The sequence below is a fragment of the Erythrolamprus reginae genome, unplaced genomic scaffold (genome assembly GCF_031021105.1).
Source record: "Erythrolamprus reginae isolate rEryReg1 unplaced genomic scaffold, rEryReg1.hap1 H_19, whole genome shotgun sequence".
Taxonomy (NCBI): Eukaryota; Metazoa; Chordata; class Lepidosauria; order Squamata; family Dipsadidae; genus Erythrolamprus; species Erythrolamprus reginae.
The window spans coordinates 612,445-640,011 of record NW_027248472.1 but is presented as its reverse complement, the minus strand read 5'-3'; the positions used below and the strand labels follow the sequence as shown (position 1 = coordinate 640,011).

The 27,567-nt window shown below is 46.4% G+C and overlaps 1 protein-coding gene across 2 annotated transcripts in view; it reads left to right on the top strand.

Moving 5' to 3' along the window:
• Window positions 1-14,400: 14,400 nt before the first annotated feature.
• The window catches only part of LOC139155443 (DNA topoisomerase 2-binding protein 1-like), a 131,490-nt gene continuing 118,323 nt past the window's right edge, over window positions 14,401-27,567 (top strand). The window contains exon 1 of one of the 2 annotated variants that reach the window (XM_070730576.1): window positions 14,401-14,582. In XM_070730576.1, the coding sequence (XP_070586677.1) occupies window positions 14,433-14,582 (150 nt within the window). In that variant the 5' untranslated portion in view covers window positions 14,401-14,432. The remainder of the gene's footprint in view (window positions 14,583-27,567) is intronic. The other variant, XM_070730575.1, reaches the window with a different exon arrangement.

The following is a 27,567-nucleotide window of genomic DNA, read 5'->3' as shown; positions in this document are numbered from 1 at the left end:
AAACCAATCCTATTGGTAGAGACTGAGTTAATTTAAATAATTAATTAACTGGCACCGCCCCCTTAGCAGCCCCCATGAGCCAGTTTTAAAAACTCAGTCTAAGTGTAGAGACTGTAGTTTCTGTACTGAGTAATACTGTTTAAATTGTTATGTTATGATATGTTGCTTATCTATTAAAGTGGTACCTTTTAATTTTTTCTTCTTGTATTTTCACTGCAGGTTGAAGAAGATTTTCCAGAGGGGTCTCTGCCCTCCGCGGGCACCACCCCCATCGATATCTCCTCGGGGGCCCCTTCCCTCAGCGGGTACCACCCTGATCGAGGAGCACCACAGCCCAGGGTCCCTGACCTCCGTGGTCAGACTCGGCTGCGAGCTGAAGGTGGGGGGGTCCGCCCCCCCCCCCCACTGGGAAGCTTGGAAACGGTGATTCCCTGTTTGCGCGGCAGAAAAAAAGCGGTTTGGACGCCTGCCAGCGCCTCTCAGCTGTTCGGCGGCCAGGATTAAAGCCGCCGCAGCCGCTTTCCCTTTGACACAGCCGTTTTTCTTGCTGCGGGTGGCGTTTTAACGCCGTTTTTGGAGTTTCCCAGTGGCTGGCTGTTGTCTCGTCCTCGGAGCCTCGGTTCCTCAACACAGGCAGGGGAAAAAAGATCGCCTCAGAGCGCCGCCATTTTCGGGCTGCCAACAGACAGGGGAAAAGTTCCCGCGCTTTCTGATTGCCCGAGAGGCGGTGAAGTTCCTCTCCGCCTACTTATTAGGCGCGATTGAACAAATAAGGCAGTTCTGCGCATGTGCAGTGCCTGCAAAGCTCCCGATCGCCATTTTATTTCTCTGTGAGAGAGGCGAGTGTCGAGGAGCAGTGCTTTTGAAGTCTGTGGTGTTGTTTTCAGCTCTCTAGTGAGTACGATGGAAGGTCACGCTACACCTGATAAGGTGACCTCCCCCTCGGTGGCCCCCAAGGAGAAGGCCAAAACTTCCAAGTCTAAGGACAAGACTAGGACATCCCAGGCCTCCATCTATTAAAGAGGCAGAGAGGCGTATCAAAGCCTTGGAGCAGAGACTTGAAGCTGCTCTTCATATCCCTGTAGTGCCCTCTGTGCCTTCCCAGTTAACTCTGGCCAGAGAGGTTTTGGCTCCTTTACCAGCTATGAGGCCTGCTGAATCCTTCTCTGAGAAAGACTGGTCTCTGACAGGCAGTTTAACATCAATCCAGTTCTGCCATCTCCAGGCCACAGTGGGCCTAGGCCAGGCTCTGCATCGCATTCTGTGAGGAGCTGCCAGGGGCCATCTGCTACTTTCACACCCACAGCAGCAGGGTTGCGAACACAACCTGATTCCTGGCATCAGATGTCCCCATCAGTGCAGGATTTGATTAACAATGCCTATTCTCCATTGCAACTGGAAGGAGAGTCCAATATGGGTTATTCTCAATCCTATTGGTCGAGACTGAGTTTAAAATTAACATAATATTAGGCACCGCCCCTTGCCTGCCCCCAATGAGCTCAGTTTTAAAAACTCAGTCCATGTAACGAGACGTATGAGTTTAGTTGTAATAAAGAAATGTTTTATTTAAATTGTTTTTACTTTGTTTAACCTTTTCTCTTCTTGTTGTTTCTGTTTTTACAGATGCTGTAGAAGATGGAAGGGGTCTTTGCCCTCCGTGGGTGAACTCCCCCATCGATTTTTCCCCAGGAGACCTCTTCCCTCATGGAGGGTACCGTCCCGCAAGGGGAGCAGCCTGGTGTCACTGGCCTCCGTGGCCAAACTCGGCTGGGAGCCGAAGGTGGGGGGGTCCGCCCCCCCCACTGGGAGGCTCGAGACGCGGAGTCCCCCGAAGGCAATTTAATCTCCCTCAGCGCTACCCTGATTACCAGGAAAATACTCATCTGTTTGAGGGCAGTTCCGAGCCGCCAAGAGCGCCGCCGCCGCGAGAAGCAACGCGGCATTCTTCAAAGAGCGCTTGCCGCCGTCCATATGTTCGTCGGTCAGATGGGCAATCCGAAGCGCCGGATAACGGAGAGAGAACCTCCCATATGTTTAGCGGTTACCCGAACCGCAGGGAATGCGGAAGCATGATCCCCCGGTGACATAAGGCTTGCGGTGGGGACTGTAGGGCAAGCAGCCCTCTCGCTTCCCCTTTGCCTCAGACTGCGCCCCGCGCCCGCCATTTTGAGCGGTTGAAGGCGAACCTCCCTCCCCCCGCCCTTGTTGTCTTCAGCGACCTGATTTAGGTGCGAAGAGCGGTTGGAAAGGCTGGGAGGCGCATGCGTACTTCGCAACAGACACGGGGGGCCATTTTGAGAGAGTTTATCAGTCGGTGAAAGCAGCAATAATAAAAGAGCTCCGTGCCCGTTAATTGCTTCTGATACCGTATTTTTCTGCCTCACTGTGAGTACCATGGATAACTGTGCCAATGCAGATCCAGCCCCTGCTTTGGGTTCAGCAGTTTCTGCCCCGGTGCCCAAGCCCAAAGATAAGGGGAAGATAAAAGTGAAGTCATCCCAGTCATCTTCCTCAGCCATTAAGGAGGCCGAGAGGCGAATTCAGGCCCTTGAACAAAAGTTGGAGGCAGCCCTCAATAGTGCTCCATTGGCCAAGTCTGGACCACCACTGGGCCTTGATATGACTGCTGGACCGCAAACCCCAAGAGAGAGGGTGGATAGGGACTGGTCTCCTGATCACCCAGTTCTGCCTCAGCTTCATGCTCCCAGAAGTAGGCCGGGATCAGCAGGCCAGGAGAGACCAGTGTGGGTTTTTTCCCCTCAGGCCAAAACGGTTCCAGCAGCTACCTTCATTCCTACAGCTGCGGGACTCAGGGATCACCCTGATACGTGGCAGGATATGCCACCGGCCTTTCAGGAGTTACTTACCAATGTCTATACAAAGGGCATAGCGGTTGGAGCACAACAAGGGCCTCAACAGCCGAGACAAGCCACAACCCGGGATCTCTGGTCTGCACCGCCCCTTTCAGGTTTGGGGTCTGTGATTGAAGAGCCAGTGTTAATGGAGGATAGTGACAAAGACTATGATATGTCAGAGGATGAGGCACCTCCAGAACAGCCGCTGGTAGCGGGACTGTTCAATCCTCGTTCAGGACTCTTTTATATAAGGCAAAGCAGACAATGGAGTTGAAGGATCCGGCCCAACCATCTCAGGTCGTTCCATCTAGATCCTCTACTCTGTTAAAAGAGCCTAAGCCTGAAACAGACCATGTCCCGGCATCAGAAATTTTTGTACAAAGTATTAAGAGACCGTGGCAATATCCGGCGGCTGCCCAGGGGCCATCAGTGATAGAGAGGAAGTTCTACACGTTTGATGACGAAGTAGAGGCTCTTCTACAATTCCCTCCAATAGACCAGCCGGTGGTGACACTGGTTTCCAACGCTCTGGTTCCTGCTGAGATGGGTGACAACTTGAAGCCAGAGGACAAGAAGGCTGAGGTGCTTCTCAGGAAGACCCACATGATGGCCGGATGGGGGTTCCGCGCAGCAGCGGCTACATCGTTTTTTAATAGAGCCTCCATCGTCTGGATCGAGGACATGATGTCTCGCTTGGGGCCAGAGGAAGGACGGATGCACCAAGACCTTAGTAAGTTGTTGGCTGCGGCAGAATTTTCCGCTGACGCCACCTTGCATGCTGCCAAGTTCGCGGGTAGAGGGATGTCCGCCACCCTCGCATCACGCCGACTGCTATGGCTGTGCAGCTGGCAAGCTGACACCAAATCCAAGTGGCGCCTGGCATCATTGCCCTTTCAAGGGTCTCAACTTTTTGGAGACATATTAGAGAAAGTCCTCATAGAGGACAAGGACAAACGGAAGATACTTCCAAGGTCCAAGAGAGGGCAAGATCGTCGCCAGACTCCGTACAACCAGCGTCAGTCCTTTCGCTGGGACACTTCGCGGTCAAACCAACAGTTTAGGTCTTTCCCTCAGGGCAATTTCAACCAGAATGCCTACAGGAATGACCGTGCCTCCTTTCAAGACAGGACCAGAGGCTATCAGCCAACTAGACGCCCATTTCGGGGTTCCAACCAGCGCGGGTTTAAACGCTCCAAATGACTTTACCGTGACACAGCCAGTAGGAGGGAAACTCCATCTTTACAGTACCTCCTGGCGTGCCACATCCTCAGACAAATGGGCTCTGTCGACGGTAACACAGGGATTGCGGTTGGAATTCATCCAGCCCCCGCCCAACTGCTTCCTACACTGTCCAACACCAAAGAATCCCACCAAACGGAAAGAACTACTCCAAGAAGTAAGTCACCTTCTGCAGATCCAGGCCATAGAGCCCGTGCCAAAACACGCAGAGGGCACGGGATTTTACTCTATGGTGTTCATAGTCCCCAAGGCTTCCGGGGGCTGTCGCTTGATTCTGAATCTGAAGCAGTTAAATCAATTCATTCTCTACCGGAGATTCAGGATGCACAGCCTGCATACTATTCTAGCGGCAGTACGTCCTCAGGACTTTCTCACCTCCTTAGACCTGAAGGAGGCTTATTTGCATGTGCCGATATTTCCACCACATCGCAAGTATCTAAGGTTTTGTGTGGAAGGGGCATATTATCAATACCGGGCCATGCCATTCGGCCTATCATCGGCTCCTCGCACCTTCACGAAATTGCTGGATGTGCTCACAGCACATCTCCGTGCACGGTCTGTCCGCCTGATGGCATACTTGGACGATATAATCGTCTTGTCCAAGTCCCAGGCAGGGGCGCACCGAGACCTCCACCTTACAATGCGGTTTCTGGAAGAACACGGATTTACCATCAATTTTCCAAAGAGCCAATTGATCCCCTCTACAAGGCTGCTTCATCTGGGCTCAGTGATAGACACCACTACGAGCATCGTGTCACTTTCGCCAGACAGACTGGACAATATCTTGGCCTTGATAGCTTCCATCCAGAAGCAACCGACGGTATCCCTAGCCCTTTTGTCCAGGGTGCTGGGGACCATGGTCTCCTGTATAGGGATTGTGCCATGGGCAAGGCATCACATTCGCCCCTTACAAGGTCTCCTCCTACCGGCCCAGAAGGCGAAGCTAAGTCAGTCAAACCGACAAATCAGGCTACCACAGAGGGTCAAAACCTCCTTGGCCTGGTGGACTTCAACAGCCCTATTCCAGGGATGCTCCTTCCAGACTCCAGATCACACAGTGATGACTACAGACGCAAGTTTGTCGGGTTGGGGCGCACACATCGGCTCCCAGGTGGCCCAGGGACTCTGGACCAAGGAGGACCTCAACCCGGTGAACATCAATCTCCTGGAGCTCAGGGCTGTGTTTTTAGCGCTACAACACTTTGTGGCCTTGGTAAAAGGGAAACGTGTTAGTCCTAACGGACAATGTGGCAACAAAAGCATACCTTAACCATCAGGGAGGCACGAGATCACCTCGCCTCATGAGGGAAACCATGGCCCTTTTCAACTGGGCCGAGCACAACCTGGCTTCTCTATCTGCGGAGCACATAGCAGGCGTCAACAACGTCCAGGCCGATTGGCTGAGCCGAACCACCTTAGACCCCACAGAGTGGAGGCTGGATCCGCAGTTGTTCCACAGGATCACGCTACGATTCGGGACACCGCTGGTGGACTTGTTCGCCTCTCACACCAATACTCAGCTCCCCAGGTTCTATTCTCGCTTCAATTCACACATGGCGGAGAAGGTCGACGCCCTGAGGTCGAGCTGGCCTCGCGGTCTTTTGTACGCCTTCCCTCCGACAAATTTGATCCAGAGAGTGGTAGACAAAATTCTACTGGAGGAAGCGGAAGTGTTACTTGTTGCACCACATTGGCCACGCCGCCCGTGGTTCTCGGACTTAGTAGCTCTGTCGATCTCCCCACCTTGGAGGATTCCGGAGAAGATAATTTCACTCAGTCAAGGGTCAGTCTATCACCCAGACCCTCAATGGTTCCAATTAGCCGTTTGGCATTTGAGAGGAACAAACTAAAGGAACATTGTTTGCCGGACAACATCATTACCACAATGCAGGCCGCCCGCCGGCCATCCACAACCAGGATTTACCAGGCTACGTGGTCGGCCTTTTGTAAGTTCTGCAACGGGAAAGACATACAACCAGAAAGAGCCCAAATACTAACTGTCCTGGAATTTTTGCAATCAGGCCTTGAAAAAGGACTGTCTCCAAACACCCTTAGGAGACAGGTGGCGGCATTGGCGACAGTTATTCGACTACCGGAATACCGGTCTTTGGCAATTCACCCTTGGATACGGGATTTTCTTAGAGGTGCTAATAACAGACATCCCCCGCCTCTTCATAGGTTTCCATCATGGGAAGGCTCTGACTGGTCCACCCTTTGAGCCTCTGAGATCCATTCAGCTCAAATTTCTTTCCATCAAGACGGCCTTTTTAGTCGCTGTCACATCAGCCAGACGTGTATCGGATTTGTCTGCATTATCCATCAGACCTGACCTTTGTACCTTTTATCCCGACCGAGTGGTTCTACGTTTGGATCCGACCTTTCTTCCTAAGGTCAACTCGTTATTCCACAGGAAACAAGAACTAGTCTTGCCAGACTTTTGCTCGCATGGAAGCCACCCTACAGAACTTAGGCGGCACAAACTAGATGTTAGGCGAGCAGTTAAAATCTACATTAAAAGGACCGAGCCCTTTAGAAGGTCCGAGTCATTGTTTGTTTCATTTGCAGACCGCAAAAAGGGCTTGGGCGTCTCTCCTAGTTCAATTAGCCGATGGATCCGGGACTGCATAGGGGAGGCGTATAAGGCTAGAGCTCAGAATCCACCTCAGGGGGTCACAGCGCACTCTACTCGCAGTGCAGCCACGTCCGCAGCTTGGAGAACTCAAGCCTCGATTGAGGATATATGTCGGGCTGCGACGTGGAAGACTCCTTCTACATTTACCAGACATTACAAAATGGATGCCTATGCTTCAGCTGAGGCATCTTTTGGGAGAAGGGTGTTACAGAGGGTGTATTCCTCTCCGTTGTACCTACCTGAACGGTCTTCTCAGTGCACTGGAAGGAGAGTCCAAACCCACCCAGCATTGGATTGTTTCAGGGAAGCTGGGGTTGATTGGGTTGTTTAATAGTGTATATATATATATATATTGATATTTGTTCAATAAATTGTGTTGGATTATATTACCTTTCGTTTTTAAAACTGAGCTCATTGGGGGCAGGCAAGGGGCGGTGCCTAATATTATGTTAATTTTAAACTCAGTCTCGACCAATAGGATTGAGAATAACCCATATTGGACTCTCCTTCCAGTGCACTGAGAAGACCGTTCAGGTAGGTACAACGGTTCTTCTCAGGGGATGGCAGCAGGGGTGCAACAGGTCACACAGCAACCCCGCTCAGTGCAATCAAAAAACCTGTGGTGTGCACCGCCCCCCTCGGGTTTGGGGTCTTGGGCTGAGGAAGCAAACCCTTTGGAGGAAACTGACAAAGACTATGATCTGTCTGATGATGAGACACCGCCAGAACAGCCTGTGGCGGCTGGGCTCTTTAAAGCCTCAACTTTCAGGGTCTTGCTTCATAAGGCCAAACAAACTGCAGACTTGCCAGGTCCTGTAAAATCAACAGACACCACGGATGGGACCAAACCAGCTACAGTCCTCTTTAAGGAACCCCAACCTGAGTCAGAGCACATTCCATCCTCTGATATTATTCTGCAAAGTGTGAAAAGACCCTGGCAACACCCAGCTGCAGCTCAGGGTCCCTCTGCAGTAGAAAGAAGATTCTACACTTGTGATGAGGAGGTGGAGAAATTACTGGAATTCCCTCCTATAGATCAGCCTGTCATGCAGCTGATTTCCAAGTCCTTCGTGCCCTCTGAGACAGGCGATAGCCTAAAGCCTGAGGACAGAAAGGCAGAGGTGTTGATACGCAAAACTCACCAGATGGCGAGCTGGGGATTTCGAGCAGCGGCGGCTGCTTCCTTTTTCACCAGGGCATCTATAGTATGGCTGCAGGAGATGCAGGCCAGGCTTGGACCGGATGAAGGCCGCCTGAGGCAGGATCTGGGAAAGCTGTTGGCGGCAGCAGAGTTCTCAGCGGACGCCACTCTACATGCTGCCAAATTTTCGGCCAGGAGTATGGCGGCCATTCTGGCGTCAAGGCGCCTCCTCTGGCTGAGAAGCTGGCCAGCAGACCTGAAATCTAAATGGAACCTGGCCTCGGCACCCTTTCAAGGGGACAAGCTTTTCGGTGAAGCGTTGGATCCCGTCCTTGTGGAAGACAAGGACAAGAAAAAGTCCCTTCCAAGAGCCTACAGGCGCCAGGAGCGTCGCTATACCCCCTACCAACGCAGGCAGTCCTTTCGGTGGGACTCCTCGGCTCCAGTGGTTCAGAATGCAAGGCCCTATACCCAGGCCCAGTATAATTCCAACACGTTCCGAAGTGATAGAGTGCCCTTCCAGGATCGCCAGAGAGGGTATCAGCAGACGAGGCGGCCCTTTCGTGGAAACCAGAGGGGCTTCAAGCGCCCTAAGTGACTCTGTTCATCAGTCCCTGGGAGGCAAACTTCAGTTTTTCGAGGCCTCCTGGAGGACTACGTCTTCCGACAGGTGGGCGTTAGCAACTGTCTCCCAGGGCTTGCGCTTGGAGTTCCTCCAGCCCCCACCATACCGTTATGTTCAGTGCCCAGTTCAGCGGGACCCCCAAAAAAGGTCACAGCTTCAAACGGAGATAGCCCATCTATTGGAGATACGGGCGATAGAGGAAGTGCCCAGGCACGAAATAGGTACCGGCTTTTATTCAAGGGTCTTCCTTGTACCAAAAACATCGGGAGGGGTCCGAATGATCCTCAATTTGAAAAACCTCAATACTTACATCAGGTATCAACGATTCCGGATGCATTCTCTTCAAACCATCTTGGCTGCAATCCGAAGGCAAGATCTATTGACATCCATAGATTTAAAAGAGGCTTACTTGCATGTACCAATCCTGCCGGCTCATCGGAGATTTCTCCGGTTCTACCTGGACGGCTCCCACTACCAATACAGGGCAATGCCGTTCGGCCTCTCTTCGGCCCCTCGCACGTTTACGAAGTTGCTCGACGTATTGACTGCCCATATCAGGTCCCAAGGAATTCGGGTTCTAGCATACCTGGACGATCTTATTATCCTGTCCAGGTCCTCTCAGAGGGCGCTGGCAGATTTGGCAGTCACGAGACAGACGTTGGAATCCCACGGGTTCACGATCAACGAAGAAAAAAGTCATCTTCTTCCAACAGTCAAACTGTTACACCTGGGATCCATGATAGATACTTCCACAGGGACTGTGACCTTATCCCCAGAAAGAATGGCAAACATTCGACAACTAATCTTACTTCTTCGACGCCAAAAGCGGGTGTCTCTCGCGTTCCTTTCCAAGGTGCTGGGGACCCTGGTTTCAACTATCGGCATTGTGCCTTGGGCTCGTCATCATCTCAGGGCCCTTCAATGGTTCCTTCTTCCATGGCAGAAGGCCAAAATGAGTCACTCACAAAGGTTAGTGCAGCTCCCTTCAGGTGTCAGGGTGTCGTTGGGATGGTGGACTTCCCCAGCCTTGGGCAAAGGGTCTCTCTTCTGCAACCGGGACCTGCCTAATCCTCACAACGGATGCCAGTCTGTCCGGCTGGGGGGCCCACATGGGACTGCATATGGCCCAGGGACTTTGGTCTCCGGAAGATCTGAGCCCAATCAACATCAACTATTTGGAGCTCAAAGCAGTTTTTCTTGCTCTTCAGGCCTTTTCCCCTTGGATTCAGGGCAAGCATGTGTTGGTCTTAACCGACAATGTGGCCACCAGGGCCCACGTCAACCATCAAGGGGGAACGAAATCTCTCCGCCTGATGGTCGAGTCAGCGGCCCTTTTCACCTGGGCCGAGGCCCGCTTAGCTTCGCTGTCGGCGGAACACATTGCCGGGACCAGCAACGTTCAGGCAGACTGGCTGAGCAGGTCTACCCTAGACCCCGCGGAGTGGAAGCTCGATCCCGGAGTATTTCATCAGATAATTCAACGCTTCGGTACTCCTCTAGTGGACCTCTTTGCGTCACAAGCCAACACGCAGCTGGTGAGGTTTTATTCCCGGTTCCCAACACCGAGGGCAGAAAGGGTCAATGCCCTCTTGTCACCATGGCCCAGAGGTCTGTTGTATGCATTTCCCCCGACGTGTCTCCTTCAACGGGTACTGGACATAGTAATCCGGGAGAGAGCCGAAGTCATCATAGTGGCTCCATACTGGCCCGAAGGCCGTGGTTCGCAGACCTGGTAGCCCTCTCGGTGTCCCCTCCTTGGAGGATACCGGATCGGCTCGTCTCCCTCACTCAAGGATCCATTTGTCACCCGGATCCTCAATGGTTCCAGTTAGCCGCCTGGCGTGTGAGCGGGAGAGACTAACGCAGCAACACCTTCCGGATACGGTCATTGCAACAATGCAGGCGGCTCGGAGGCCATCGACAGTGCGGATATACCAGGCAACATGGGCTGCTTTCTGCAACTTTTGTTCTAACCGCCACTGATCCAAAGCAGGCCTCGCTGATTGTAGTCCTGGAATTTCTTCAATCGGGGATTGAGCGGGGATTAGCCCCTAACACCCTGAAACGGCAATTGGCTGCCCTGTCAACTATAATCCATGTATCAGACTTTCGATCTTTGGCTCACCATCCATGGGTGAGGAATTTCATCAAGGGAGCTATTAATCAACACGCTCCTCCGGTACGGAGATTCCCGACGTGGGATCTCACCCTAGTGCTACGAGCACTCACGGGACCTCCCTTTGAGCCCATGAGGTCCATTTCATATAGATTGTTATCAATTAAGACATTGTTTCTGGTGGCGATTACATCTGCCCGAAGGGTCTCTGAGTTGTCAGCGCTGTCCATCAGACCGGACTTGTGTGTGTTCCATCCGGACAGAGTGGTGCTGTGGTTGGACCCTTCGTTCATCCCGAAGGTAAATTCGGATTTTCACAGAAGGCAAGAGCTGGTGCTACCGGACTTCTGCACACCTGGTCAACATCCTTCTGAACTTCGTTGGCACAAGATTGATGTCCGAAGGGCTTTGAAGCTCTATATCAGGAGGAAGCATCGTTTCGAAAGACTGAAAGACTCTTTGTTTCCTTTGCTCAAGCCACGATGGGTCTTGGAGTTTCTTCGCAATCCTTTAGTCGCTGGATTAGGGATTGCATTGCGGAGGCTTATACATCGCAGTCTCAATCTCCTCCCGCCGGGGTTTTGGCACATTCCACTAGAAGTGCGGCTACTTCGGCGGCTTGGTCAACGCAAGCTTCTTTAGAAGATATTTGTCGAGCCGCTACTTGGGTATCATCTTCTACTTTTATACGCCACTATAAACTGGACTCTTTGGCTTTGGCAGAGGCTTCATTTGGCAGGCGTGTCTTGCAGCGAGTGTGTGTCACTCCAACGACCTCGGCCCAGCCTTTTCCCTCCCAGGGGATTTGATCTTTGGTATATCCCATGATGGACTCTCCTTCCAGAGTCAATGGAGAAGAACCATTGTACATACCTGAACGGTCTTCTCAGTGCTCTGGAAGGAGAGTCCATACCCACCCGGCATGGTGTTTGGCCTGGTCGCCGGAGTGTTGGGACGGTTCAAGTTTATGCATTGTTGTGAAGTTAATAAAATTGTCTGATTTGTACTTTGTCTTCATTTTTAAAACTGGCTCATGGGGGCTGCTAAGGGGGCAGTGCCAATTAATTAATTATTTAAATTAACTCAGTCTCTACCAATAGGATTGGTTTACAACCCATGATGGACTCTCCTTCCAGAGCACTGAGAAGACCGTTCAGGTATGTACAACGGTTCTTTTCTATATCTTGCTTTACTATTTCTTTTATTATTTTCTCTATCATCTTCCAGTATATTTTAGCTTTACCACATGTTCAGCATTGATGGTAGTAGGTTCCTATTTCATTCTTGCATTTCCAACATAATGGAGATGTTTTGGGGAACATTTTTGCTATCCTATTTGGGGGGAGATGCCACCTGTAGAACATTTTAATTTGATTTTCTTTTAGTGAAACTGATTTAGTCATTTTCCAGTTATTTATCCAAACTTTCTCCCATGTGTCTATGTCTATTTCCTTACCAATATTTCTGCACCATCTTATCATAGTATCTTTTAAGGTCAACTCTATATTTTTATGAGCAATGAGGAATTTGTATATTTTACCTATCATTTTTGTTGGATTGGTAGTAATTAGATTACTTAGCAAATTTTTACTTTTATTAAAAATATAAAGAGTTTTATCCTTCTGGTATCTAGATCGGATCTGAGCGTAATGCCACCAATCTATTGTTATCCCTTCTTCTTGTAATTTAGTCCTAGATTTTAACTTCATCTGATCATTTAGTAATTCTTTATATCTAAAAAATATTTTCTTGTCTTTTATAGACTTTGGATGTGTTATTGCTTCTAGGGGGGCAAGCCATTCTGGGATGTTTAAAAAGTGATTTTTCCTTATGTTTTTCCAAACCTCTAATAAATACTTCCTTAATGTATGTCTTTTAAAATATGAGTGGTTTTTTTCCTTGTCATACCATATAAATGCATGCCATCCAAGCATAAGATCATTTCCTTCTAGATTTAATATTCTTTTGTTATCTAAAGTTATCCAATCTCTAATCCATGTTAATGCGGCAGCCTGATAGTATAATTTCCAATTTGGAAGGCCAAATCCTCCTCTTTCTTTAATGTCTTCTAAACAATTTATTTTTATCCTTGCTTTTTTGCCTTGCCATATAAATTTTTTAACTAGATTTGTCAAAGTTTTTAAAAAAATTCCCCCTGGATTTATTGGAATTACCTGGAAGAGAAATAAGACCTTGGGTAAAATATTCATCTTAATTGTTGCAACTCTTCCTAAAAATGATATTTTCAGGTTATTCCACGTTGCTAAATCTTTTTTAATTTCTGTTAGTAATTTTGTATAGTTATCATTTTTTAATGTTATTGTTTTCGCTGTTAGATTTATTCCTAGATATTTCACTTTTTTAACAATCTTTATGCCGGAAATGCTTTCTAATTTGGTTTCTTGTGTTTTGCTCATATTTTTAGTTAAAAAATGTGTTTTACTTTTGTTTATCTTTAAACCTGCTACCTTTCCATATTGTTCAATAACTTGCAGTAATGTGGGAACTGTTGTTATCGGATCTTCAATTATAAACGTTAGGTCATCTGCAAAGGCTTGGATTTCTTATGGGAGGGTCTGGACAAAGGATTTGCATGTCCTCTCTGTCACGACGAAATATATATCGGATCTCAAACCTGCAGGTGGACTGGCTGAGCAGGAACACCATACACCATACACCATTCCAAGGACCTATCCCAGAGGTTCAGCCACCAAGATGGATTTATTTGCTCATCTGATGAACACTCAACTGTCGAAGTTCTCCAGATTTGGAGTACTGGGGGCAGAAGAGGTCAATACTCTCCACAGCCCTTGGCCTCAGGGGCTGTTATAGGCCTTCCCTCCCTTTCCCTATCCCAAGGGCGATCAGGAAGGTGTTAGCAGAGAGTGCAAAATTCTTCTCGCCACTTCCTATTGGCCCAAAAGCCCTTGGTACACACATCTGGTCAGCCTATCAGTATCCTGCACCTAGAGTATTCCTGAGGACCAGATCTCTCTCAGCCAGAGGCTCTGCTCCACCCGGAGCTTCAACGGCTCCAGTTAGCTGTCTGGCACTTGAGAGGGACATCTTGAGAAGAGACAAATTCTCTGGGAAGGTGATACAAACTCTAGGCTTCCAGAAGATCTTCCACTAATTGCATATATAATGCCAACTGGTCTGCATTTTGCAAATTGTATTTCAAGGGATGCATCAATCCTGTCTCGACATCGATACTGCAGATCCTGGATTTCTTATGGGAGGGTCTGGACAAAGGATTATCTCCCAATACCCTCCGCAGGCAAGTGGCTGCTTTGTCCACAGTATTATAATTTGAGGATATGCAAACCCTCACTCAACATCTGAGGGTGCACAGTTTCCTCAAAGGGGCTGCTGTGGCCTGAGGCCTCCCATCATTATCCCACGTGGGACTTTTCTTTGGTGCTTCAAGCACTTGCTTATGCATCATTTGAATTGTTGAGAACTACAAGTCTCCAGTTCTTGACATTTAAGCTGTCCATCCTTATGGCCATTACTTTGGACCCGAGACTATCAGAGTTGGCATCTCTCTCCATTAGAAATGACTTGTGCATTTTCCATCTGGACAAAGTTGTGCTGTGGTTGGCCCCCTCCTTTCTTCCCAAAGTCAACTCCTGGCTCTATAAGGCCCAGGAGGTCATTTTGCCAGGTTTCTGCCTAACCGTCCTAACCTGTGTATCAATATTATTAAAAGTTTCAATATATGTAAATAGGAAATGGCCAAATTTATTATAACATAAATATTCACTAAGAGAATTTTGCTATCTACAAACTAATTATATTCTTCTGAATTAGCAATTATTTAACAAATGTTGATTGTCTGCATTTATTCTAGATGGTGTTTTGATGAAACTGTAACACATTTCATCTACCAGGGAAGGCAAAATGATAACAACAGAGAATACAAATCTGCTAAAGAAAGAGGCATATACATTGTTTCACAGCATTGGATCTTGGAGGTAGGCATATCCTTTCTTTCTGATACTAAAGTGAAGAAAATGTTTGTTTTGTTTTTATTTATTATTAATTATTAAATTTTATGCTATCCATCTCACTGATACAGCAACTCTGGAAAGTTTAAAATATAATTAAAAAGTTAAAAAGGTAATGCAAAGTAGTTAAAATTAAGGATTAAACCCAGATGATGAGCAACATGGGGATCTTCTCTTAGAGCAGTGATGGCGGACCTTTTTTTCGTCAGGTGCCAAAAGACTGTGGGTATGTGCTATTGCACATGCCTGAGTGCTCACACCCATAAATCAATGCCTGCGGAGGGCAAAAATAGCTTCTTCCCCCCCCCCCCCCCAGAAGCCTTCTGGATGCTGGAAATGGCCTGTTTCCCAACTTCTGGTGGGCCCAGTAGGCTTGTGTTTCACCATTCCCAGGCTCCAAAGGGAGAGTGAAATCACCCCCAAGCAAAAAATATCCTTCCAGAGCCTCTGCGAGCCAAAAATCAGCTGGCTGGCATACACATGCATGTTGGACTAGCTACAGCAACGGCTCACATGCCAACAGATATGTTAATAATGCCATCTGTGGCATTCGTGCCATAAGTTCACAATCACTGTCTTAGAGGCTATTCTAGACCAGTGTTTTTCAACCAGTGTACCGTGGCACACTAGTGTGCCGCGAGACATGGTCAGGTGTGCCGCGAAGAAGGAAGCTCAGGTTCTGGTCTCGCAACTTTTTGCTGAGAGAGTGAGAAAGAAAGAGAGAGAAAGAAAGCAAGAGAGAGAGAAAGAGAGTGAGAGAGAGAAAGCAAGATAGAGAAAGAAAAGAAAGAGAGAGAAAGCAAGAGAGAAAGAGAGAGAAAGAAAGCAAGAGAGAAAAGGAGAGGAAGCGAGAGAGAGAGAGAAATGAGCAAAAAGGGGAGGAAAAAAGAGAAATGAGAAAATGATTGAGACAGAGAATGAGAGGAAAGAGAGAGAAACAAAAGAGAGAGAGAAGTGACTCTTGATTTAAAGCATATGATAAAAAGCACCCAAAGAATAAGAGAGAGAAAAACCCAGCTCTCACCTGCTTTTGGAAATGGTTCAAGAGTGTGTATACACACCCACACCCACACACAAGGGTGGGGAGGAGACAGGGATGGAAAAAGAGAGGAGAGTGTCTTAGGGTGTCATTTTGGTTGTGGTGTGCCCCAGGATTTTGTAAATGTAAAAAATGTGCCGCGGCTCAAAAAAGGTTGAAAATCACTGTTCTAGACCCTTTGGCAGACAAGATCTGCAGTTAGCTTCTTCCACTGGCATGAGTGGAATCTCTAGTCTCATTGAGGTGAGACAGCTCTTCAGATACCCTGGATCAATATCATAAAGGGCTTTAAAACACCTTTAATTGGACCTGGAGGCAAATTAACAACTAGTGCAGATCACAGAACAACGGTATTATATTTGCCATGTAATTTTTTTGAAATATTTTAATTTTAATTTTCATACTTCTCCACTGCACTGGGAAGGAGAGTCCAACATGGGTAATTACCAATCCTATTGGCAGAGACTGAGTTAATTTAAATATTTAAATACGAGGTAGTCACCGCCCCTTAGCAGCCCCCAATACCTCAGTTTTAAAAACTCAGTCTAAGAGTAGAGACTTGAGTTTGTTCCTCTACATAAGTAGTAGTGATTGTAACTAAATAAATAATCTGTTTAATGTTGTTTATTCTTCTCTTCCTTTCTACAGATCACAGATTGAAGAGGAGTTTCCTTGAAGGGGTCTCTGTCCTCTGTGGACACCACCCCCACCGTTCTCCTCCCCGAGTTTCCCTTCCCTCAGCGGGTACAATTCTGAGCGGGGAGCGACCCAGCCTGGGGTCACTGGCCTCAGTGGTCAAACCTGGCTGGCGGCCGAAGGTGAGGGGGTCCGTCCCCCTCACTGGAAGGTCTGTGGAGCTGTTTCTTGAAGAGCGAGAAGTTTGGCGCGGCGCCAGCGCCTCTCAGCTGTTCGGCGGTGAGAGGGAAAGCCGCCGCCGTAATCGCCGTTCCTGGGAGCCTTGAAAGCCACTCTGATCGGCGAAGAAGGCTTTAAAAGGAAGGACGGTGGACTCGCTTCCTCTAGTGGGGTCATTGCTAGTCCCCGAAGGGAGTTGGCGGCGAGATTGCGATCCCGCCATTTTCGGCGTCTTTCGCGCGCCCGCCATTGCTGTAAGGACAGGATTGCGGCTGGCCAATCAGCAGGCGAGGTTCAGGCTGCAGGGCGCATGCGTGGATTGCTGAGGTGATTAGTCACCATTTTGAGAGAGTTATTGTGACGAATCGTTATTTCTGTGACTCTCCTGACCTTTGTTGCTCGCTAACAACTGTCAATTGTAAGTAATGGAGGATAAAATGCCTGAAAAAATCTCCTCCCCCAGCGTGGTGCCCAGGGATAAGGGCAAGCCAAAGCCAAAAGATAAAGCCAAGCCTTCATCTACATCTCTCAAAGAGGCAGAGAAAAGGATTAAGGCTTTGGAGCAGAGGCTGGAGGCAGCCATTCTGACACCTAGAATTGCCTCGCCTCTCCCTGCGCAAGTGGTGTTCCAGGCCAGGGATTTGCAAGCTCCCCAGTTGGGACCAGTGGAGACCTTGTCAGAGAGGGATTGGTCTCCTGAAAGACAGTCTCCATTCCTGCCTCAAACTGTTTATTCAGCCTCAGGCCTCAATCAACCTAGGCCTGCTTCTGCTTCTGCTGCTCATTCATTTAAAAGTGGGCCTACAGCAACATTTACTCCCACTGCAGCTGGACTCAGGGTAAATCCTGACACCTGGCAACAGATGTCTCCAGCTTTACAGGAGCTTGTTACTGATGCTTATTCGCAGGGGATGGCAACAAGAGTGCAGAACACACGCCCTTGTCCAGCAAGAAATCCTTGGTCAGTACCGCCCCTCTCAGGTATGGGGTCCTGGGTTGAAGAACCTTCCCAGCTAGAAGACACCGAGAAGGAGTATGATTTCTCGGATGATGAGACCGCTCCTGAACCTCCAGTAGTAGCAGGTCTCTTTAAGGCATCCTTTTTAAAGGTGTTACTTCATAAGGCCAAACAAACAGCGGACCTACCTGGTCCTACCAAAGCTACAGATTCCACTGAGGATCCCAAACCATCTACAGTCCTCTTTAAAGAACCCCAGCCTGAGACTGACCACGTGCCATCTTCAGAGATATTTAGACAAGGTATTAAGCGCCCCTGGCTGACTCCAGCAGCAGCTCAAGGACCTTCGGTCTTGGAGAGGAAATTCTATACGCTGGATGAGGATATGGAAAAGCTGTTGGAGTTTCCGCCCATTGATCAGCCTGTAATGACTCTGATCTCAAAGGCTTTAGTTCCTACTGAGACTGGCGATAGCTTGAAGCCAGAAGATAGGAAGGCGGAGATTTTGCTGCGTAAGTCACACTTAATGGCCAGTTGGGGGTTTCGGGCGGCTGCGGCTGCCTCATTTTTCAACCGGGCCTCTATAATATGGCTGCAAGAGGTGCAGGCCCGTCTAGGCCCAGAGGATGGCCGTTTAAGACAGGACATCAGTAAGCTGTTAGCGGCAGCTGAATTTTCGGCCGATGCCACCCTGCATGCAGCGAAGTTTTCGGCTCGGGGGATGGCAACTGCTCTGGCCTCCAGACGACTCCTTTGGCTAAGGAACTGGCCGGCGGACCTCAAGTCCAAGTGGAACCTGGCGTCAGCTCCATATCAAGGAGAGAAATTGTTTGGGGAGGCGTTGGATCCAGTCCTCATTGAGGACAAGGACAAACGGAAGTCCCTTCCCAGAGCGTACAGACGACAGGAGCGTCGGGCTAACCCTTATAATCGTCGCCAGTCATTTCGCTGGGACCCCTCCTCGTCGGTGGGTCAGAATGTCAGGCCATTTCAGCAAGGCCAGTATGGACAGTCAGACTTTCGGAGTGACCGTGCGGCATTTCAGGACCGACCAAGGGGGTATCAGCAGGCGAGGCGACCCTTCCGAGGAAACCAACGAGGCTTCAAACGCAACTCCAAGTGACTTTCCTTCGCTAACGCCCATAGGAGGCAAGCTACAACTTTTCAGTGCCTCCTGGAGAAGTATCTCCACCGACAAATGGGCGATAGCCACAATTTCTCACGGGTTGCGTCTGGAGTTTCTTCAGCCCCCACCACAACGCTTTGTCCAATGTCCATCGACCAGAGATCCGTTGAAAAATCTCCATCTGCAGCGGGAAATCGAACATCTTTTGCACATCAAGGCGATAGAGAGAGTGCCCGAGCATGCCAAAGGAACAGGGTTTTATTCCATCGTTTTCCTTGTACCGAAGGCATCAGGAGGGTTCCGCATGATCCTCAATCTGAGATCACTGAATGTCTTCATCCGGTATCGGAGATTTCGGATGCACTCTCTCCAATCGATTCTCGCCTCCATTCGTCATCACGACTTTCTTACGTCAATAGACTTGAAAGATGCTTACCTGCACATTCCTGTTTGGCCGGCCCATCGTCGGTTTCTCAAATTCTGTCTAAACGTTACTCACTACCAGTACCGGGCAATGCCGTTCGGCCTGTCCTCCGCGCCTCGGACATTTACAAAGCTGATGGACATCTTGACGGCGCATATCAGGGCCCAGTCTGTGCGGGTGATGGCATACTTGGACGACATCATCGTTATGTCCAAGTCACTGCCCCAGGCGCAACAGGATTTGACTCTTACACGACAGGTGCTGGAGCGCCACGGTTATACCATCAACGAGGAAAAGAGTCATCTTGTTCCTTCTACAAGCATTCAGCATCTGGGGTCTATTATAAATACCATCCAGGACACGGTCTCTTTGACACCGGAACGGCTTCTCAACATTCGGCGACTGGTCAGCAATCTGTGTCGACAACATCAGGTATCGCTGGCTATGTTGTCCAAGGTACTCGGGACGCTGGTATCAGCTATTGGAATCGTGCCATGGGCTCGTCATCACATCAGGAGTCTCCAGTGGTTCCTACTCCCGTACCAAAAGAACAAGGTCAGCCATTCTCACCGGCAAGTGAGGATTCCAGCAGGCATAAAACAATCACTGAGGTGGTGGTTGTCCCCAGCTTTGTTTCGGGGCTCCCCTCTCCACAGTCACAAACACCTGGTTCTGACCACGGACGCCAGCCTCATATGGCTCAGGGTCTATGGTCCCAGGACGACCTAGCTCCTATCAATATCAACTTTCTGGAGCTCAGGGCAGTGTTTCTGGCACTCCAGGCCTTTTCCTTCTGGGTTCAAGGCAGAGACATACTGGTTCTAACAGACAATGTAGCGACCAGAGCCCATCTCAATCATCAGGGGGGCACGAAGTCACGGCGCCTCATGCTCGAGACTACGGCTCTCTTCGATTGGGCCGAATGTCATCTGGCTTCGTTGAGGGCGGAGCACATCGCCGGGACCAGCAACGTGCAGGCGGACTGGTTGAGCAGGGCGACCCTAGATCCTTCGGAATGGAGACTCGCTCCGGCTCTTTTCAACAGCATAGGCCACCGCTTCGGGGTACCATTAGTGGATCTATTTGCAACCCCGGACAACGCCCAATTGCCCAGGTTCTATTCCCGGTTCACGACGCCAGGTGCGGAGGGGGTCAACGCCCTGTTGTCTCCCTGGCCCAAAGGTCTGCTTTACGCATTTCCACCTACATGCCTGATTCAAAGAACATTGGACAAGATGGTGCTAGAAGGAGCGGAGTTGATATTGATGGCTCCCCATTGGCCGAGACGCCCTTGGTTCGCCGACCTGACAGCCTTTTCTGTGTCTTCCCCGTGGAGGATTCCAGATTGCGAAATAGCGTTGAGCCAGGGGTCAGTGTGTCATCCGAACCCGCAATGGTTCCAGCTGACCGCCTGGCACTTGAGAGGCTCAGGTTGAGGAAACAAAGTATCCCGGACAATGTGGTCGCTACCATGCAAGCTGCTCGTCGTCCGTCTACGGTACGGATTTACCAAGCTACATGGGCAGCCTTTTGTAGGTTTTGCTTCGAGCAGCGTGCTAACCCTCAACAAGCTTCGGTTATTCTGGTGTTACAGTTCCTGCAACCAGGTGTTGATAGAGGTCTAGCGCCAAATACCTTGAAAAGGCAAATAGCGGCTCTCGCGACCATTGTACAGGTACCTTATTCCCGTTCACTAGCACAACACCCTTGGATACGGGAATTTGTTAAAGGAGCAGTCAATTCCCATTCACCTCCGGTACATAGGTTCCCGACCTGGGACTTGTCCCTCGTGTTGAAAGCCCTTACTGCACCTCCCTTTGAGCCGCTAAGGGCTATTCCACTTCGACTGTTAACAATTAAAGCTGCATTTCTCGTGGCAATCACATCGGCGCGACGAGTGTCTGAATTGTCGGCTCTGTCTACTCGATCGGAATTGTGCGTGTTTCACTCTGACAGAGTAGTGTTGAGACTGGACCCGACCTTTATACCCAAGGTCAACTCTGGTTTTCACAGATCGCAGGAATTGGTCCTCCCTGACTTTTGTGCACACGGCCAACATCCTTTGGAGTTGAGATGGCACAAGGTGGATGTTAGGAGGGCCTTAAAGATTTATATCAGAAGGACTGCGGAGTTCAGGAAAACTGACAGGATGTTTGTGTCATTTGCTCAAAGATCTATGGGACTTGGGGTCTCATCTAAATCCATTAGTCGCTGGCTTAGGGATTGTATTGCAGAAGCATACAAAGCTAGGTCTCAGTCGCCTCCGGCTGGCATAACTGCGCATTCCACCAGAAGTGCGGCGGCATCTGCAGCATGGAATACTCAAGCTTCTATTGAGGACATTTGTAAGGCAGCGACTTGGGCTTCGCCTACAACCTTCATCCGTCATTATAAACTTGACTCGGTTGCTTCGGCTGAAGCTTCCTTTGGGAGACGTGTGTTACAGAGGGTGTGTTCCTCTCCGTCGACCTTGGCACAGCCTTTTCCCTCCCAAGGGATGTGAACTTTGGTATATCCCATGTTGGACTCTCCTTCCCAGTGCAGTGGAGAAGAACCGTTGTACATACCTGAACAGTCTTCTCGATGCACTGGAAGGAGAGTCCAAACCCACCCGGCGTAGTTGCCAGGTCGCCGGAGTCATTGGGTTTGCGAGGTTTAATGTTACTTGTTATATGGTTGAAGTTCAATAAATTGTGTTACCTCTATACTGTCTTCGTTTTTAAAACTGAGGTATTGGGGGCTGCTAAGGGGCGGTGACTACCTCGTATTTAAATATTTAAATTAACTCAGTCTCTACCAATAGGATTGGTAATTACCCATGTTGGACTCTCCTTCCAGTGCATCGAGAAGACCGTTCAGGTATGTACAACGGTTCTTTTCACCCTTAATCCTCCCCCTCCCTTCCCTCAGTTTCTTCTTATTCATAGTCCCAGCCAAGTCAGAGTTCTAAACAATTTCTTCTTTATGTCTTCATTGGCCTTACCCCTTTCCACCCATGCAAAATAAAGTTTCCATTTTTTCTTATCCTTTCAGCTTTTTCATCCCAGTTCAGTGAGATAATATGAGTTATCTCCATTTGTACTTGTTCAAATATATAATCATTCCATCATTTTACTGTCCATTTACTTTTATCCTTCCATCCATAAATTATAGTTGCATGAGCAGCTTTTATCATAGTCCTTAATACTTCTTGTTCTTCTGTCTTCATTCCTTGAGTTTCTTTAATACCTCCTATTATGTCCCATCCTACCCGCAATTCATTTTTAACTATTCCATTTATATTTTTCAGTATTGAATCTCCTCACATTCCCACCAAAGATGTGTGTACCATCCCACTGCATGACCACAATGACAGAATTTAGGGCTTAGTCCTCCAATCATATAGGCCAGCTGGGCAGGAGTTCTATACCATTTTAGATATATTTTCCTTTCCATATACTGAAACTTCTCTATTTTAATTATTTGTATCCCTCTCATTAGTCCTTCTATTCTTTCATCCGTTAAATTAAAATCCTTACTCCATTTATTCTTAATTTGATTCAGCATATATTCCTTATCATCTGTCTTTAATTTATATATCACTTTTACTCCGCAATCCTTTCTCTCTATATTTCAAAATTATATCTATTTTATTTTCTCTCAGACCAGTTTTTTTCTTATCTATTAGCTCATTCCATCTTAACCAATTTTAGGGTCCACCTATTGTATTATCTACTTGGTTTTCATTAATTCACCCCCCTTCTTTATATAAATCTTTTATTTGATTATACCCATTTATTTCTAACTCTTTTGCACCCCTCCCTATTACACTTCTTATAGATGCCCATTTTGATATTTCTTGCTTCCACTCTTTCTGCCATCTACTCCATACTTTATATGCTATTTTCCTGGGTCCTATAGTTTTCTTACTTACTTCATTTAAATTTGAATCATGTATACCTTCTTTCCCTAGTCCCTTGTTCACCTCATTTTCTAATTTCACCCATCTCTCCTCTCTTTGGTCCAATTCTAGCAATTGTTTTATTTGAAAGGTTTCATAATAATATTGTATATTCGGTAGTCCCCATCCCAATTGGCTCTTGTTTATACATACTGTCTTCAATGTTACACTTACTCTTTTCCCTCCAAATATCCATTCTCTCAGTTCTCTATCCCATCCCTTTAATTGTTCTGTGTAGATCTCCACTGGCAGCACTTGTATTAAGTACATTAATTTTGGTAAGATCAACATCTTAGCTGTTTGTGTTTGCTTTGTTATTGATAGATATTTTCCATTTCATTCCTTAATTTGTCTTCTTATTCTCCTCCATATCTTATCATTACAGTGATCCCTCGATCATCGCGAGGGTTCCGTTCCAGGACCCCTCGCGATGATCGATTTTTCACCGCCGCCCGCCCTTCGCCCGCCGTTGCCAGCTCCACTTCCCAGCTGGGAAGCGGAGCTGGGGTGTCCCGAAGCGCGCGCGCGCTTGCGGACACCTCAGCTCTGCTTCCCAGCTGGAAAGCGGAGCTGGGGTGTCCCGAAGCGCGCGCCGCGCCGCCCGCCATTGCCAGCTCCGCTTCCCAGCTGGGAAGCGGAGCTGGGGTGTCCCAAAGCGCACGCGCGCCGCCCGCCATTGCCAGCTCCGCTTCCCAGGTTTCCCGAAGCGCGCGCGCGCCGCCCGCCATTGCCAGCTCCGCTTAATGAACTCAATCTGTATAGTCTGGAGGACAGAAGGAAAAGGAGGGACATGATCGAAACATTTAAATATGTTAAAAGGTTAAATAAAGTTCAGGAGGGAAGTGTTTTTAATAGGAAAGTGAACACAAGAACAAGGGAACACAATCTGAGGTTAGTTGGGGGAAAGATCAGAAGCAATCTGAGAAAATATTATTTTACTGAAAGAGTAGTAGATGTTTGGAACAAACTTCCAGCAGACATGGTTGGTAAATCCACAGTAACTGAATTTAAACATGCCTGGGAAAAACATATATACATCCTAAGATAAAATACATCTCAGCTTTGATGGTTGGGGGGGGGGGCTGCATTCCAGTTTCAATTGGGCTTTTGGGTCCTGGAAATCCCTGGGTGGAGGCAAGTTCTTCCTTTTTCTGGATCACTTTGGGCAGGCTCCTTTTGGATAGTCCACCCTCTGCCAGGGTAGCCTGAATTTTTCTCCAATGTGCTGCTAAGGAGAATCCAACATGGGTCATACTTCAGTCTGATTAGTAGAGACTCAGTTTAAAATTTAAATATTTAATATTCAATTAGGTAACACCCCCTACCTGTCCAAAGGGTCCAGTTTTTTAAACTCAGTCTTAGAGTAGGGACGTGTGTTTTTTCTCTCCACGAATTTAACAGTAGTTAAACTCGTGTTAGACACTCCCCTTAAAAGAAAGTTTTCCCCATTGATCTCAGGTAAGTTAATGAACTAAATAGGCTGGTTAACTGGTACGCTGGCAAGAACCAAAAATCCTCCTTCACATTCTTCAGATATTTATTTATTTATTTATTTATTTATTTATTTATTTATTACTTAGATTTGTATGCCGCCCCTCTCCGAAGACTCGGGGCGGCTCACAACACGTGGAAACAAATATTGCCTTAAAGGTCCCTGCCCTCCGTGGATATACAAGGGGGGGGGAGTATTTAGTCAGACACCAGTTGTGCAAGTTCTCCCATTTAAAAAGATGAGAGAGGCCTGTAATTGACATCATACGTAGACCTCAACCATGAGAGACAACATGAGAAAACACATCCAGAAAATCACATTGTCTGATTTTTAACGAATTTATTTGCAAATTATGATGGAAAATAAGTATTTGGTCACCTATAAAGAAACAAGATTTCTGGCTCTCACAGACCTCTAACTTCTTCTTTAAGAGGCTCCTCTGTCCTCCACTCATTACCTGTAGTAATGGCACCTGTTTGAAGTTGTTATCAGTATAAAAGTCACCTGTCCACAACCTCAGTCACACTCCAAACTCCACTATAGTGAAGACCAAAGAGCTGCCAAAGGAAACCAGAAAAAAAATTGTAGCCCTGCACCAGACTGGGAAAACTGAATCTGCAATAGGCAAGCAGCTTCATGTAAAGAAATCAACTCTGGGAGCAATAATTAGAAAATAAAAGACTTTTGTTTCTTCTTGTATCAACCCAGTCATAGAATTTCTTCCAAATTTCATAGTATTTTTATTCTTCTTTGTTTTTAAGTTTTTGGGTTAATCTGTCCATTTCTGCAGTCGTATATTTTTTTTATCATTTCTCTTTCTGATGGTGTTTCTTCTTGTTTTCAATTTTGCGCTATTGTAATTCTAATTGCAGTAATCATATCTTGTATTAAATAATAGTGGTCTTTTTTAAGTTTTTGATTTATTATGCCTAGAAGAAAGGTCTCTGGTTTTAATATCAGCTTAATTGTAGTAATTTCGAAGATCCACATTTTAACTTTTTTCCATATCTTTTTTATTTGGGGGCATGTCCACCATAGATGAAAAAAGGTCCCATTTTTATTTTTACACCTCCAACAATTTGGTTTTAGGTTTGGATATATTTTGGCTAATCTAGCTGGTGCTAGGTGCCATCTATAGAACATTTTTTGGATATTTTCTTTATATGAAACAGATTTCGTTATTTTATAATTTTTCCACATTAATTCCCATTGTTCTAAATATATGTTATGTCCTACATTTTTAGCCCAACTAATCACATTTCCTTTAACTATTTCTGTTTCCATTTTATACTCAATTAAAAAGTTATATAGCCCAGTTATAAAAAAAAATTCTTGACCTAATATTAATTTATCTAATATACTATCCTTTTCCTGAATTCCATTATTCTTTTTATCTTTTTGCCATTTTACCTGAATTTGTGTGTATGGCCACCAATCAATAATAATATTTTGTTTTTCCAATTGTTGTCTTGTTTTGATATTACTTTTCTCATCTAATATATGATTATAATTCACTAATTTTTTTTTATTTGGAGAATGTTTGGATGTGTAAGTGCTTCCATGCTGGAATACCATCTTGGAATTTTAATATAGTGTTCTCTTTTAATCTTTATCCATGTTGCCATTAAGGAGTGTCTAATTATGTGATTTTTGAAATATGTTGGAATTTTGTTTTTTTCATTCCATAGGAATCCATGCCACCCTTGTAAAATATCATGTCCCTCTAAAGCTAATAATCTTTTGTTTTTAAGCTCTATCCAATCTTTTATCCAAAGTAATGTTGACGTTTGATAGTAACTTTCAAAATCTGGAAGTCCGAATCCACCTTGTTTAGTTTTATCTTGTAAATATTTAAGTCTTACTCTCGATTTTTTCCCCTCCCATACAAATTTGGAGATTGTGCTGTTTAATTTTATTAAAAAGTTTTTATTTAATTTTACTGGGATCATTTGGAATAAATAAAGAAATTTTGGTAGGATTTTGATTGTGGAAATTCTCCCTGTAAGTGAAATGTGTAGTTTATTCCATCGGATCAATTGATCTTGTACGCAAGCCATCTACCTGTTTTATTTGCGCTTTCAAATTCATGTTGTTTGGCTATCTTAAGTTTAACAGCGATTTTATCTTGTATTAGTGTTGAGATTGTGTTTTATTTTATCCCTTTCTTCTCTTAATTTCTCGTTTTGTAAGTCTTTTTGCATTTCTATTTCTAGGTATTTTAATTTATTTTTGTTTCATTCAATTTTTTATCTTTAGATTTTTTGGTTTTGGATGAATATGCTATTGTTAGCCCTCTTATATATGCTTTCGTGGTGTCCCAGATATTCTGAATTGTAGTATCGTTGTTCCAATTGTCCTAAAAAATAGTTTAAGTTCTTGTTTAATGTAATTAATATAATTTTGTTCTTTTATCAATACTTGGTTTATGGACCATCTGTTGTGTTCTTTCCTTGGTTCTTTTATTTTTACTGATTTTGGATGATGATCCGTCCAAAAATTTGGTCCTATTTCAATTTCTTCAATAAGTTTCCCAATTTCTTTGTCTGCCCAAATCATATCTATCCTTGACCAGGACTTCTGTGGTGGCAAGTAAAAGGTGTATTCTAACTCCTGGGGGTGTCTCTCCCTCCATATATCTGAAAGTCTATATTCTCTCACCATCTCAAGAAATTCAGCTGGTAAGGTTTTCCTCTCTTTAGTTTTTTTTTTTAATTGTTTTGTAATCTTTTTGGATGTTATGTACCACATTATAATCTCCAATAATACATATATTTTTCCCTTCTATCTGTCTTACATGTTCTTCTAATTTTTTATAAAATTCTTTCTGATTTGAGTTTGTAGCATAAATTACTATTAAGACTATTTCTTTGGTTCCTATTCTGATCTGTACACTTAATATTCTTCCCTCCTTGTCTGCATAGATTTTTTCAGGTTGACGTTTTTCCGTAATATATACGGCTATGCCCCTTTTTTTTGAATCTGTTAATGTTGTAAATAAGTTGCCTAATTTTTTATTTTCTAACAATTTGCGGTCTTGATTTCTTATATGAACTTCTTGTAGGCATAATATATCTATGTTTTGTTTTAATAATTTGGTCATTGTCTGTTTTCTTTTTAT